Source organism: Rissa tridactyla, chromosome 5 (genome assembly GCF_028500815.1).
Source record: "Rissa tridactyla isolate bRisTri1 chromosome 5, bRisTri1.patW.cur.20221130, whole genome shotgun sequence".
Lineage (NCBI taxonomy): Eukaryota > Metazoa > Chordata > Aves > Charadriiformes > Laridae > Rissa > Rissa tridactyla.
In genome coordinates, this window is record NC_071470.1 from 58342397 (window position 1) to 58358804 (window position 16408).

Sequence of the window (16408 nt, forward strand, 5' to 3'; positions counted from 1 at the left end):
TCCTTAGCTTGTAATGGCTTTTACAGCTAGAATTTTTTTTTAAGGCTTAGGATAAGAAATACATATATTTTTGCTGTTTGGGACCAGCTCATCCAGATTTGTTTTCTGTCTCTTCCTGAAGGAGGTAATTGTTATCAGTGAAGAAATCTACAAGTCTCTTAATAATTACAGTAAATAATCTGCTCTGTGGTCTATAAACTCAAACAACATTTTTCATCTCAGATTAAAAATGTAACAGAAAACCTCATGGTTAAGGAGAATGAAAATGGGAGTGACGTAAAAAGCATGCCTGAAATCAAGACACATTTACTATCTCATCATTTATGGCTGCTCTGGCTTAAGATGTTTTATTTAAAATCTATTCTCTCTCTTTTTCCTTGTCCTGTCCAACCTCAGAACAAAAGAAAAGCTGAAATGGTTTTAAATGTTAAGACCATGATCTTCAATGCTGGCTCTGTTGCTAGAAGTTAAATTCTTACCCAATCCATTAAAGGGCACTGGTTTCCCATGTCATATCTAGTTTTGATCACAGTAGAGAAATGGGAAACAATAAAAAACAGACATAATGTGAAACAGATTTTTAACTTTCTGCTTGATTTTTTTTTGCATTGTTTTTTCACTTTTGAAAATATCTGAGTAAGAGTTAATTTGATGCCCTGCAACGAAGACCTTTTCTTTTCTCAATTCCTGTTGGAAAACATTGCCTTTTAAACAAGACGCTGTATAAATAGTAGTGTGCTGTAAGAGTGCTGATGCAGATTGGGTAGCTAAAGTTCCCCGTGGTGGCTGGCGATATTTCAAAGGGAGACTTATAAAGCTTGTGAGGAGATCCATTTCCAAAAGACTGGATGAAGTCTGTCCTGTAAAAGCTCTTCCCCTGATTCAGTGCATCTCACTTGGAACATGTGTTGACTGATTCTAGGGCCTAAGTCAACCCTTCCAGGTGAAACTTCATCCATCTCAAAAAAAAAAAAAAAAAAGGCTTAGTAGTCAGAGTTGTAACTGATATGAAGAGTGATGTTAATCTGTCTCCTAATAAACTAAAACAGAAGGCATAACAGGAGGCATGAAGCCAAACTGATGTCCCTGATTAAAAATCTACTCAAGTGGGCTCCATAGATGGAGAAAAAGGGTTAAGAGATCCAGGGACTAAGGTTTCTTTTCTACGCTGTTTTCCTTTAGTTCAGCATCAAACAAGGTCAAGATTACTGCTGTACTCAGTTTCATACTGCATTAGCAACATTTTGGTTGGAGGCTTAGCGAGGCCTTACTTACAATAAGTTCCCCCAAGCAGAATCAGGCTCTGTTCGATGAATTTGTTTTGATGAAGCCCCACATTGTGTTGACATGCACTAAATGCTAAATTAGAACTTTAGTACGTAAATCATATAACTGCATGTTTAGAAGGGTCCCTTGCAGTAAGGGTTCACCAGCAGCACTGTAATTACTTTGACCAATAAGGCAATGCTATCCCAGGCTACCAGCTTGCATGCATGGTTACGAGCAATCTCCTGGAAAATTGGCCCTATGAGAGGGGGAGAGGAATTAGACGTGTTTTAAAGTTTGAAGTCAGTGATCAAAATTTATCGTTCCACTGTGCATTTTTCTGCCTGTGACTGCCTCGAATTACTCGGCAAAGGTAAATGAGCTTAGAAAAGAGGGGAAACAGTTGAAAAGGCCTTGAAAGACGTATGTGATTTTTGATGGATTTTTGAGACTTTGGAGATGTCATTTCACAAACTATAGGGTGGAAGTTCAAGGAAATCTTTGCTAGCAAGAGGAAAAAGTGAAAAAAAGCCAAACCTCAAAAACCCAAAAAAGATATAGCAGGGGGGAAAAAAGGGAAAAGGTAGTGGCAAAGGTTGAGGATTTGGAGCGGTTACACCTCTATCTGCAAACTCTTTCTGAAAGCTGCTGACATAGCTTTGGCATCTGATCATCTTCTAACTGCTGATTAACATAGCACTGTTTTATATTTAACTCAGGCCAGAGCAGGAGTGGCTGGGGGTGGGGTTGCGCTGCTTATAAGGAGAGCACGGCAGGAACAATGTTCTTCTGTGTCGGTTCCCTCCGTCTCCCAGCCCAGCTGCACTCCTTTTGATCATTCACATTTCCTCCAAATGCATCTTGTCTTTAATTAATTGAGTGTCTCGTGGAAAGCGAGGTGGGGGAGACGGGCAGAGAACAGCTATAGCTGCACATTAAAATACAAACCGAGTCTGCTGAGTTTACTGAATGCAAGTGCTGAAGTGACTAATAAGCTTTTTTTTACGGTTAATGTTTTGCTCTGAAAACGGACCCGGGAGCAGAGATGGAGGGCATGGATTTTGAGGATGAGAAGTCCAAGAGATACTGCATGAAGACAAAGCATGTGGCTGTCATCTGTGGCGTCGTGGTCGTTGTAGGTCTTGCTGTGGGGCTTGGCGTGGGATTAAGCAGACCTAACTGTTACCCTCCAGAGGTAACAACAGATCAGCCAACAGTTCAGACAACAAAGCCTCCCTCAGTGGATTCGAATCCCTGTGCTCCTAAAGAGGATGAGGCCGGAGAGTGGAGACATTTCAGGCTACCCACTTATGTCAAGCCTGTCCACTATGATCTGGAAATGAAGCCTGAAATGGAGAAAGACACTTATACTGGGTCAGTCAATATTTCTATTGCTTTGGAAAAATCTACCAGCTACTTGTGGCTCCACCTGCGAGAGACCAAGATTACAGAAATGCCCACACTCTGGAAATCTTCAGGACAGCAGATTGCTCTGGTCAACTGCTTTGAGTACAAGCCGCACGAGTACATAGTGATGAAGGCAGAAGCAGAGCTCTCTGTCACTAATGAAAGTGATCCCTATATACTCACCCTGAAGTTTGAAGGCTGGCTGAATGGTTCCCTGGTTGGGTTTTACAAGACCACCTACACTGAAGGAGGAGAGATCAAGTAAAGCAGTTTTTCTTTTATTTATTAAACTTTCTTCTCTATTTTTACTTGCTCAGGCCTGCTCTATTCCTGTTTCGGCTTCTCAGTCTGGTCTCTCATCGACTTGCTGACATTTCTGGGCTGTTCTTTAATTTTCTCATTCCCCTAAGGAAGATGCTATATTCAAAACCTTTTGGCTGTTGACAAGTGAATGTGGGCTGGAGAGATGAGGGGTTTGTTATTATTATTCTGAAAAACTTTTTCAAACTCTACTGGTCCCAGGTTACCCTTGAGTTTTACGAATGGCTCCCTCAGACAGCTGGAGGGATCGAGGCTTGTTTTTATCTCTGTAGTACAATAAATGACATACAGCTGTCAACACTCTCTCCTGGCCCTCCCCAAGGTAACAGTTTCAGTGTAAAATCTTCTCATGATAGTTTTCCTAACATCGTACCTCATTGATGTTGTAACCCTGAGGAATATCCAAACCAGAACTTCCCTGTCCCTTGTGCAGCTGGTTTAAATTATGCGTAGGAAAGTCCAAATGATGAAGGTTATCTTTGACTTGTTTTGGTTTGTTGTTTGGTTTTTTTTGTGTGTGTTCCAGCTCTTCCTTTTTAATATATCAGTAGTTATTGAAAGATTACACAGCCTCCGCCAGTTCAGTTAACCCATTCCACTTCCCAGGTTTGCACTACTTCAAGGTGGAAGCTTGAAAAAGCCATTGCCTATTTGCTCATTGCTCAGAGACATTTCTTCACAATTAACATATGAAGAGGACACTAATCCATTTTCCAGTATTTATGTTTCTGAAGTGACTCGTTTCAGCCTTTACAGCTAGAAGATAAACTTGGCTAGACTTTTCCAAGGCCCTGTAGCAGGAACACGGAGACAAGCACTGATGTGTTTTCACAGCCCTTGTTTGCCCTTCTGGGACAATGTTGTCATGAGTGAGTCTTGCATCAGCTCCATTCAGCCGCTGACAGGCAATGCCAGGAGTAGCACCAGTGACAGGCATCAGCAGCAGCAAATCAAAGAGGCAGAGGAAAAAGCAAGCATTGATTTTTCATACTTAAAAATAGTTATCTGATCTGGGAAGAAGCTATGTAGGGAACAGCTCAAACCCCAGCCAGCTCCTTCCCTCTTGTTTTTCTCCATCTACCACCTCAGTATAGCTCTGACTCATAAGGTGCTTTGTTTTTATACTTTGAGCATCTGACATCCCCACAGCAGTTTTAAAGTGTAACCTCTTGACATCATTCTAAGTTGAGGTGTGTTACTTCCTTCTTATTAGTGAAGGATACCTAGACATTAAATTAATTGCCCCAGGTGCACCACAACAGCAGAACAGCAGGACCAGAACACAGGTCTCCTGTGTCACAGAGCAGGAGAGGTGAGTGCCCATCCCTCAGATCCGGACAGTGTAGGAAGACAAGGACCAAGCATCTGATGTCAGGAAGAAAGGACAACTTCATAAGCTAAAGAAAGCATAACATGAGAGCTCAGTTCAAGAGGGTTCCTACTTCTTGATTTGGTTGCTGGAGGCTACAATTGCAAGGATGATCCTAGCCAGCAGTCTGAAAACACTCAATACAGAAAGGAACTTGAGCGTGTGAGTTTGTTTATTAGGCTTGAGAAGGGCTTTAATAAGAATGAATGAATGGTGATTTCTGAAATGCTTTTCATGTGGTTAAGTTTAGGCAGATTGTTTGTAGGGGTGGAAGAGGCAATGTGTACATGTACATGATAAGCACAACTTTGAAATGAAAGCAACCACCAGCCAAGCGGTGCTGCAACCACCAGCCAGGTTGCTGCTGTGCAGCTTGAGGGTAGGTGATAGGTGGGGTCAGGAGAGATGGCGAGAGAAGGGTTTTATTACTTATTAAAACTGCATTTTCCCCTGGCTTTCTACTCAAAACCAATGCTGACCAGAATTACCTTTTTTTATTTCGGCTTTGCCTGCAGCAGACATCACCGTTCCTTTTTTGTCATGTTGTAACTAAATACAAATCAGGTAATAGCAAAAGTCAGGTGAGTCTATTAATATCAGATATTAGAGAGAAGGGGGCTGAGGTGAAAATGAGAGCCAACGTGTAATTAAGCCTACTCCCCCATCCCTTCTGGGCAGTGTTAGAAGCAGCAGGACCTCTTGAAAGAATTAATAATACTGGAAAGTTAGCTCCGAGGGCTGAGCTGCTCCCCATCTGTCTATTTGTGAGGGCAAAGGTTTGCCAAAGCATTGCTATAATGCATCTTGTTTACCAACTGGGAACAAGTCCAGGCTCTGCTGTTGCTTGGATTCAAATATCCCACAACATTTTGTGGAAAACAGGTAGACATGTGCTGAACATGCCTGCAAGTCTGGGATCTTCGGGAGGCTTAGGTAGAAGAACACCTCATTTGGGAATCCTGTTCAGACAGATCACACAATCCCTGTCGGGGCAAGGGTGCTTTTGGACATGCCTAGAAGAGGATCTTGAGATATCTTGGGGACACAACTATTTAAAGGGATGTGCATGTGTGGGTAGCGAGCAGGAAAGCAGAAACTTTAAGAATGCAGATTTTAGACATAGACCTGCCTAGATCCTCCTGTGGGTGCCTGAATCCAGCTCTAAACATGGAAATCCTTTGGTAAAGCTATTCCTGCGCACATTTAATTTCCCATTGATGAAAGAGGAATAACAGTCCTTCCCTACTTTGCATAATGCAGTAAGCATAAATACATTACAATTGTGTTATTTTCAGATATTAGGGAAAGGAGCACAAGAGTCCTTGTCTGGTGTAATGGGTTCCTTTAAGTCACTAGTTTCTCTCAAGGAATGTGCTAAAACCCCCCCTTTTTTTTTCCTTAGTATTACAGATAATACAAACATGTCACAGTGGCTGGTTTTGATTTTGTGTTACTATTAGTGACAAGGTATGACTTCCATTTTAGAAGAATTCTCTCGGTTCTCAGTAAGAGGAGAACAAGAGGCTTATAAAAGATATCCAGCTAGGCACATCTCTAACAGGGAGACTTGCATTTAGAATTTTATTGATTAGAGGAAGATGAAATATTCTTTAGTGTACAGAAGTACACAAGTAGCACTCCTGCATTTCTTCCTCAAGGAGAAAATTTTCTCAGAAGAAGGAAGGAATCTGAATTTAGGGAAAGACTAGGAGAAAAATGCTTTTATTAGCTCAAGGGGAGGTGGTTTTGCACTAACCTCCTGTGCCTTCAAAAAAAAAGGGGGGGGAAATTCATCATGGTTCTAAATGCAGCACTGTTTTATTTTGGGAACAGCTGGATGCAGTCTCAGACAGATCTTCACTTCTTATTACTATGATATTTACAACTCTAGTTCACATTTAAAGGTCTGGACATCAAAAGCCAAGCAGAAGGGCAGAAGCCACCAAGTAGTGAAGAAAATCTTATCTAAAAACTACTTTATACAGTTTGAAAGGAAATTAAAAGGAAATTACAGCGTTTCATGTTTCTAGTGCCACTTCTACGCATGCCATATCCTGGAGTTATCATCATCTACCCCGTAGCTAAGGTTTTGCACTGCTGTCTGTCTGCCTTCACAAATACATGAGGATATAAGGAGTATCACCTTATAAATCAACAGAGATACCATAGTGTTATCAGCCTGTAGGAACAAGATATAAATGTGTCAAAATACGTAGCCAATTTTTAAAGCAATAACTATGAAGCATTGCCCCGGGGACTTGATTGTGAAACTGTGAAATATCTTTCAAATCCTACAAAAAGTAGAGAGTGACATCAAACAATTTACCAAGCAAAAGAAACTCTGTTGAGCCTGGAGTTATGTTACGGTGAATGTTCATTATGCTTTCTGCCCATGAACTTTTGAGTTACTATTCCGATGAACATGAATGGTAAGAAGCCAGACATATTACCTCCATCAGGCTTGAAAATCACCCTTGCTGCTACAAGTTCCTAATGACCAGGTTAGTATTTGACCGTCACAGGGAAATGCCAAGGGCAAAAGAAACATTGAAAAATTCGTTGTCAAGTGAGCTTGTAGGATTGCTGCAGATCTGTAATTTATGATGTACACTTTTAATTAGTTTTTGGAAAGAAAAACTACCTTAATATAGTTGGAGCAGCTGTAGAAGTGCTGTCAGAAAATGCCCAACATTCCAGATTAATTGAAGAAGCATCTGTGATCCCTTCCACCATCAATCACTGGAGACTATGCTCTGCCATTGTATGGTTCATTAATGGGGGACCCTGATGTCACTGTGAGAAGCAAGCACACCGTACGAACGTTCATAACCTTCACCTTATTTTTTTACGTGACTCTTATTGTCTAGCTCCTCCAGTTGTTTTTGCATAACTGAGATGACTTTTTAAACCCCTCAACACAACTAGCATAGCATCAGTTATGTACTAGGATGTTTACATGCTTTCTCCAGCAGTTTCACTAATGGAGTCAGGAAAGCATAACAGCACCAGCAGAAAATTGTACTGGGTAACTGCAGAAAAAGAAAAACACAGGCAGGATGAGATTGCAGGGGCACTTACACAATTCCAAGATGTCTTGTCAGGAGATATTCAAGACTGCAATCCTAAAATGTGCTCCAGTGGGTAAATAACACAGGGAGTGACTTAATTAAACATCCCTATACCAGGGCCTTAATTTCCTTTCAGATGATACCATCAGTAGTTTATTTTAGGCACAAAAATCAATGGGAAACCTCATCAGGAAGGTGAGATAAATTTTTACCTTCCACAAGGGGTTATTTGTATTTCATTGCCTGACTCCTAAAAATATTTGATGAGAAGCAATTGGCTTTAGCTTTTGCCCTGAAACCCAGAGGATGTTACTGACAGACTATTATGTGTGTTACACGTGCCCATACGATGTCAGCTTGTGCATTTCTGATGTCACCTACTTTTATGAATGGACAAGAACACACAAATATTTGTAGCTGACTTTAGTTTGTGAAATTGCTGAAACATGATGCTTAGAAATTGCAGATAAGATTTAAAAGGTATATAATGAAGGCTTGCCAATGTGTTGTTTGTTTAAGGAGCATTGCAGCTACTGATCACGAGCCAACAGATGCACGGAAATCTTTTCCTTGCTTTGATGAGCCCAACAAAAAGGCAACTTACACCATATCTATCATCCATCAAGAAACGTACCAAGCACTTTCAAACATGCCCGTACAGGTATGTATTTCTCAAGTCTGCTGCCTAAGTGGAATGGTTCTGTAAAGCCACTGGGAAGGTAACATGGATTGCAAGGTCCTTGCACATTCACGAACTCCACTGCCCAGACACTGTAAAGCTAATGGTTCATAAATATTCCATAAAATAGGACTGGTTGGTTGGTTAGGACTTCCAGTGGTCCACCAGTATACAATATGGCAATACAGAGACAAATCCAAAGTAGAAATGAAATGTCCCCTCTGTCTTTAGCTAGCTGGCCCTCTATTCACACATTCTAGATGAACATCCCCTACTAACTATAAATTGGTAATGGCATGTTCTTCAGTCAAACCAAGTGGACTCTGAGTAGGAATACTCTGGAAGACAGCTGCTTCCCAGATGGGAAGTCTAAAATAATCACTGAAACTACATAATGCACCAAAGCAAGGGTCTGCTTGATCCTGACAAAGGATCCTGCTAGCAAGAAAGTCTAGGATTATTATTTTTAATAATACAAGATCTGAAATCCCATCTGTCATGGGTGTGGACACTTGTCAGTCCGCTATGACTGTAATTTCCTACATAATCTATTTCTGGACCTGGTGGGTCAAATTCCACGTTTCATACAAAATTCAATGGCATCAGTTATCTACCTCTGGGCCCTCTGGAAGAAGATTGGATGTCTTTCAGCTGAGAGTTTCTAATGAATAGTTTAACTGAATGTGTAGTCCAATGTATAATTTCTAATGAATATGTTCTGAAGTGGGAGATAAAGTGCCAAGTTTAAAAAATAAAAAAAGGGAAAAAATTAAAAAGAGCTTCCAGCCTCAAGGCTATTGACATTTGCATCTTCCCAATCACTCCCCCAGCCAGAAAACAGTCTGCTTTACTGTGTACAGTTTTATTTAGAGTTCCCCGAATCTTAACTATTCCCTAGCAATGCAACTGAGAAAATTATTACCAGTCTGATACAGCTGCCTCCCAGGCCCTTTGCATATTTAAAGCTCTGACCTATTGTTATTAAAAATATTTCTGTGATACCTAAAAGAGCACCAGGCACTTTGACGAACAACATATGAAAGGAGTGTGTTTGCTGTACCTTTGCTCACAGACCTCAGATAAGTGAGGGTACCAGCAAGGAAGGTGAGGGAATGAGACTAGATGTTATCAAGATTTTGAGATTTACTTTACACCTTTAAACATGGACCTTGCCTCTAGTATAGACATACAAAAACAAATTTTCAAAGGGCTAGCTATCGCTTGTTAATTAATTTGCTAAAATCCAAGTACAGGCATGGAAATGTAGATTGTGCTGAGTTCATACTCCGGTTTAACTAACAAATGACAGCAGGGCCCTTTTCATCTGGTGTGCTCACAAGGTCAGTAGCTCTGTTCTTACTAGTGAAAGATCTTTGGGAAATCTTTTCAATGAATGGAAATGTAATCGTTTGTAAAGACAAGGCACGTCGTGTGTTATACGTCCTGTAGTAGTTTTGCTGGTGTGGAGTTTCATAATCAACACGTCAAAATCAGCTCGTCAAAATCAGAAACTTCTACAATTCATTTGCAGTTTTCACTGAAATAATTTTTTTTTTACTTTTTTTTCACTGAAGTTCTGACTTTATTGAAAGAACAAAATATATCAAAATAGAGTCAAAATGAGTCAGATAACGGAGTAGATTGCAAATACCTCTGTGAAAAGAGGTTTGTGAATATATCTGTGAAAAGGGTTTTTTTGCTCATTGAATCATATCACCTGTAACATTCACTATCTGTGCTTAATTTTATATTCTATTTATAGCAAACAAATCTCATGCAGTGTTGTATCTCTAGTAGAAGGTTAGTGTCCTTTATACACTGTTTGCTTTTGTCCTATTTAAGTTAGTCTACCAGTCAGACGCACAAAAAATTATCAGACAGGCAATAGCAGATAATAAATAGCGGAAATAAATATATAGAGGATGAATCACAAACAACAGGTTGCAGGTTTGGTCATATAATTCAGTTGAGAGTTAAGGACATTTGGGAATACCAGGAATGGTTTTTATTAGATTTACAAAATAAAAACTATGATCAGCACTAAACCTTATGTACATTTAATCAACTCACCAATTAGCAGTGCTAATTTGTATCTGAATGAGTTCAGGATAGATTAGTTAGACTGGTCTTTATCCTAAGTAGCATCTCTGCAGCCCCTGACTCCTGCATGATGCATGTATTTAAGAGAGGAGAGAATCCAGTCTCGTCTCTGATCTGTCCAAAGCGATGTTGTTTTATGCAACTATTTCAAGAACAAAACACACTAGCATACACTGGAAAACTCCTGTTGGCAAAATTCCTGCGCATGTGAATAATTTCAAATCCTTGATGCAAAATTAGAACCAGATAAACCTATTTAGTGCAGAAAAACAAAGTCCCGCTTCGTGTGTTGCAGCACTGCAGAAAAAACATTTTGTCTGTTTTCATGCCGTCAGCACTGGTATGCCAGAAGAGGTGAATCTGGAGAGGTGATTTATTGTTCCTATGTAGTTGCAGCCTTCATAGACTTATTGTATCGTCTTCTGCGTGTGTTTGCAATTCCAAAAATCAAATTAATTATATTTCTATTTCTGCAGCAAACTGTACAGCTGGGCAATGGCTGGAATCGGACAACTTTTGAGAAGTCAGTTCCCATGAGCACTTACTTGGTATGCTTTGCAGTGCACCAGTTTCAGTGGATAGAGAGAGTATCCGCTCGTGGAAAACCTGTAAGTCCTGTTGCAGCCTGAACATGGTTCAAACGACAGATGTAATGTGATTTGCATTTTTTAAAAAAATGAAACATCTCTTTTTGTATTACAAACAGGAACATATTTTTCCCTTTCTTATAGCCTATTTTATGCAACCTATTTTATCAGATTAGGTGTTCACAGTGGTCCCTCTGACCTTTACATACAGTGTCCTGTAGTCCTTCCCTGTCTCCCATCTTGGTGAGTTGGGCACCCATATGGGCACACGGGTGAGGCACACTGTTTCTCCAACTTCGTCCCTGACTTGAAGCCCAGAGTCTAAGAGAATGTACAAGTCCAGGGGTACATGACATTTACAGGCCATGGATACAAATACTTTACAATTTTCTGTGCGTTAAAAGGTGTGAATCTATGCACTTGATGTCTTCCTGTTTACAGTCATGGAGACATATGACTACAATGCTATGTGCCGTTATGTATTGGCTCTAATATTTATTTTACAACAGTGGCCAAAGACAACTTCCCAGTGTAAGTTCTTTACAAAAAAAAGTATAGAAATGATAGCGCTTGACTAAACAGCTGGATATTTGGTAGGTGCCCTAATGAAGTGAGTATGTTTGAATCTAAATCCATAAAATTAAAATAGCTTCTTTATTTATCTGCAACAGGCAGTCCAATCCAGTTCTCGCTTAGGTTCAAACCTCCTGAAGGTGCAGCTGATCAGGCATAAGAAGATCACAAGACACTATGTTGAATCACAACCTGAAAGCCTAAATAAAATTTTCCCCTCAACATAAACTCCTCATTTAGCTGAAACCTAGTCTAGGATGCTCATCTCATTGTTAATTATTTATTGGTTTACATCTTTTTTTCATCTAAGACAGAGGATGATCCCAGGGCTGTATGTTCTTGCTGCTTCCCCTTTGTTATGGTTTGAGAAAACCCATAACAATTTATTGTCGTTTGGGCAAATATTCTATCACTCAATGACCCCTCCCTACCCAGAAAGGGGAATCACAGAAAGCAAGGAAACACAGGGTTGAAATATAAATAGATTTATAGGATAAGACTAAATAATTAACAATAATATTAAAGAACCAGTATTAATCCCGATACTAATATTAATATACAAGAATTATACTCAGCCAATTCTATCAGCAGGAAGCTGTGCTCTCCCAGCAGTGGACAGCAAATGTCAGACACTGCGAGCGCTACAGCTTGAGGAGGAAGGGGTCCGGCTCAGGGGTCCGGCACGGGGGCAAGGAGTTCTCTGGACCGTTGCCATCAAGGGAAAGAGAGAAAGACCACGCAGCAAACTTTCTAATTTATACAGAATGTGATGTTCATGGTATGAAATAATCCTGTTGGCCAGCCTGGGTCAAATGCCCAGGCCTTGCTCCTCCTCATCCCTGTGCCTGGCAAGGCTCGAAAACACTGAGACCTTGAATCCCACATAGCCTAGCTGGCTATAAAGTAAATATTTTCACAAATTCAGACACTAGAGTCTTCCAAAAGTGGAGTTTTCCCCAGCATTAGGATAGAAATTAGTCCTGTGTCGCTCAACCCAGGACACCCTTCCTTTCCCCTTAGGGGTGTAACATATGGTCTTGCAGTTCAGCTGAAATGGCAGTGCTCTCCTCTCTTCTGGAGGCTGTGATGCCAATGGACAGGGAATCTAGAGCAAAGCCCCAGCTAGACCACCATTCCCCTCGCAAGTGTGCTCTTCCTGAGTTTCTCTGTCCAAAAAAGCTCTTCCCTGCTTAAGGCTGTCCACTGATGTGAAAATCTGCCTTGTACAAATCTCCAAAGTGCTGATCCAGTTCTTAGCAAAGACTTCCTGGCATAGCACTGTGCTGAGGCCTCCCTCCTCTACGCCATCACCAGCGTCATGCTGTACACTTATATTACTTCCTGACGAATAACTAAGGCTAAATTACACTTAGCCAAGCAAGTGGAGTCTGGTTTGAGATAGCAATGCAATATTCTTAGATCCCCGCTGTTTGGCCGAGTAATTTGCAAAACAGGAGAATGTTTTAGGCCACTTGGACACATGATTTTGTTAACCAGATGCTCTTCAGCACGGCTGCTCTATTCACGATCAGGGACAGGACTTTGGTTATTTGGCCTCAATAGATATTCTCTAGAGTTTAGTTATTTGAAGAATCAGAATTTGTGCAGCTTTTGTAGAACATGGTGCAGTAGGAAAGAAAAAACGTGGTGAAAATGTATGTTTAACTCTTTATTTTCTAGATGCAAAAGTTAACATTCTCTGCTTGTCCATGCCATGCTCCAGAATATGGCTCTGAGGACAATATTTGGGTTTTTTTCCCCAAGCAAAACAGTAAATCCCACAATGTTCCTGACTGTAGCTTTTGTAAATAGAAGGGAGTGTTCACTGAAATGTGGTAATTAAAGTGTGTGTGTGTGTAGAAGCAGGGGTATTCATGTCAGTACAGAGGTTGCCTGAAGAAACGTCTTCTAATTCAGGCCTTGGTTACTACATATTTTATCAATGCTATTCACTAAACAATGTCTGAGGACTTGCCTGCACTAGAAAACTTGGGTTTTAAGTGAGGTTAAAATCATAACCATTTCCTTTCTCTTAGCATGGGCATAGTTTTACCAATATAAAGTATATGTGTAAGATTGTTTTTAATTAAGGGAGCCACATAAACTCCATCACTAAAAATTACCTTTCTCCCAGGAGAACCAGGCTATCTTTGGAGTTTTTAATCAGATATTTAGAAAGTCCTTCTGCTAGCCAAACAGTTCCTTTCCAAAAACTTTGAAGCCCAGCCGAGCAATGAGGTATTTCCATTCACCGACTGATGAAAAGAACATTCCATAGTTTGGTGTTTAAATTGCTAGTAATAAATCCCTCATCCAACAGAAAGTATCCACGTGATCCATATATTGCTTTAATAAACAACAGCAACAGCATACAGCTCATATGACACGGTAAATTACTTAAAAACTGCCGTTCATTCTGAAAGCCTTTGCCCTAACAAAGACATTAATGGAGTCACTGGTGGGAAATGTACCTACAGCTGGAAATGATGATCCTGAGCTGATTACCTGTCAGGTACCAAATGTCTGTTTTGGAAAATCACAGAGGAGATTATAAGAATGAAACCCAAAGTCAGTTCTAGTGCATGCTGAAGGTTTTGGAAACCATTAATATGGATCAGCTAGGGGACCAAAGACTGCTAAATTGGGTAAAGAGCTTACTGAAGTGGAAATTGCAGATTGTAATTGCAAACTGACCCAGAGGGAAATCCCCTGGCTGGAATGGATTCCCGATTGAATTTCATAAGCTTTTTTTGGTTTTGTTTTTTCATTCCAGCTTTATTTCTAACCACTTTCCCATCCTCCCCTCTCGCTGGAGGAAGTGCAATTTCATGGTATTGAAATCAATGTGTGGTCAGACTCCAAGAGGGCTCCTAGAGTAGGCTGCCTCCTTTGCTCAGTTTAGATCCTAAACTCCTGGCTGTAAGACAGCATTGAGGAGTAAACAAGCCACACCAACACAGTCAGAAGAATGTGGCCCATTCATAAGAGACACAGAGCCTGCAAAATGAGATGGATCAGTTTTCCTAAAGCCAGAAACTTCACTCCATATAAAGATCTCTTCTTTCCACACTGGAGATTTTGGTGGACAGTGAAGAGAACAGTCTACAGCTCCTGCCAGTGGACACTCCAGTGCTATGGCTCTGCTCTCGGGCAGACATCTGTGTGAGCTTTGGGACAAAGAGACTGAGGTAAAAACCTCCAAAAGACTCCATGAATTCTGAAGTCAAACTTTGTCTTCATAATGTGGAGATAACATCCTAAAAGGCTTTTTCAAGCTGTAGGTCTCCTCATCACGGTTATGGGTGGCATAAGAACTCTAGTCCTCCAGGGCTTGAGGTTTCATATTGCTTAACAGTAATAGCCAAAGCAGTCCTAGGCACCAAGCCTCAGGGATGGAAAGGTCAGCACTCAAGACACCATCTTTTGCATTCAGGAAAAAAAAAGAAAAAATTGAAGAAAAAAAAGGTGTTATGGGCTTCAGACACATTTCAGGACTGATGTGCCCCTAAAGATTGGTCTGATGGGATCAGTGCAGATCAATGAACTGCTCAGAACAAGTGGATTCCCTTCAATTGTGCTTGCTCAGGCTTCCTTCTTGAGCAAACCAGGCCTTGGGGAAAAAGTGGCTGGTATGCACCCAGGCCCTGCTCCAGGCTTGGCCATTGCGGGCTTCTGGACACGGGTCTTGTCATTTTTATAAATTAGGCATATTGTGGAAAGTGTGCACAGATTATGTTGACTTGGTCTCTCTTACGCACAGCTTTTGAAAAACGTTGTTGAATAAATGTGTTAGGGAACAGAATTCAGTGTTTAGGCCAGTCTCCTAGAGAAAACCTGAAGTGCTATAGATATGTATGTTAAATGACTTTTCAATGCTTGCCACGTTCTAATTTCTTTTAACTGAAGACTGCTGTAATTGTCTCTCTGTATTTTACAGCTGAGAGTTTATGCCCAGCCACAGCAAATACACACAGCAGAATATGCAGCAAATGTAACAAAAATTGTATTCGACTTCTTTGAACAGTACTTTGATTTGAACTACTCTCTTCCAAAACTAGGTGATTATTATTACTTATATTTTTAATTTTGTTATTTCACTGTCATGGTTATGTTTCTGCTACAGGTCTCTGTGCTTTGGTGGAAAACAGCATAAAAGCATTTGCTTGATAACTGCTGATATAATTTCAGGATATTTTAAAACTGTACCCATGTAGTTCAAGATGTTCTTAAATGTCATGATAGGAAGGTTGGTCTACAGAACAGCTTAGTTACTAGTTCTCACAGTTCAGTTTGCTGAACTGAAGCACTGGTTGCAACACGGTTATTTTAAAGTGAGCCAAAATAGAGCCAGAAGTAGTTTGTGAAAAATACGTACCACTGCCATGGGAACTTCTGGACAAAAGTCAGCAGTGAGAGAAGTGGAGAAGTAAACTGCCAGAGAGTATGTCATACTATTTATTAACCTTAGTGCAAAGTGGGTGTGTATCCACTTCTTAGAAAGATGAACGTGATCCAGCATATAATTTGGAGTTTCTACTGCCAGGCTAAATAAAGACCCAGAGCTAAACAAGAGTAGGCACACTATCAAATTTTGCCCATGGTTACAAAACAAGCAAAGAAAAAGTAATGCAGTTGAGCATCCTTTAGCTTGGACTGTCTGGACTCTGGATTAGATTTGTGCAGTTTGAGCTAATAGAGTTGGGAATGTAATCAGAATTTTGGAAATCCCCCTCCTAAGGCCTCCAAAGAGGTAATTCAGTTAGATTCATGAACTTAAATGGATGGAAAAAATATTAACTACAAGCAAGTCAAAGCAATGTAATGAGAGGGAAAAAGAAACAAACAACCCAAAACTTTGAAGACAATGAACAATGCTATGCAAACTTTTTATTGTCTATTCAAACATGTACCTATCAGGCTAACCTGTATTACTTTAACAACAGATTTTTACTTCCCTTTCAAAACATCATCTGAGTTTATTGTAAATATCTCTTTGCATTTCGATAACTGAATTAGGGCAACCAGTACAATACCGTGT

At 40.3% G+C, this 16408-nt stretch overlaps 1 protein-coding gene across 1 annotated transcript in view; it reads left to right on the top strand.

Moving 5' to 3' along the window:
• The first annotated feature begins 2055 nt into the window (after window positions 1-2055).
• ENPEP (glutamyl aminopeptidase) overlaps window positions 2056-16408 on the top strand; it is a 37205-nt gene continuing 22852 nt past the window's right edge. Inside the window, exons 1-4 of the mRNA XM_054203728.1 lie at window positions 2056-2934; window positions 7951-8092; window positions 10687-10818; window positions 15308-15428. Coding sequence (XP_054059703.1) covers window positions 2312-2934; window positions 7951-8092; window positions 10687-10818; window positions 15308-15428 — 1018 coding nt within the window. The 5' untranslated portion in view covers window positions 2056-2311. The remainder of the gene's footprint in view (window positions 2935-7950; window positions 8093-10686; window positions 10819-15307; window positions 15429-16408) is intronic.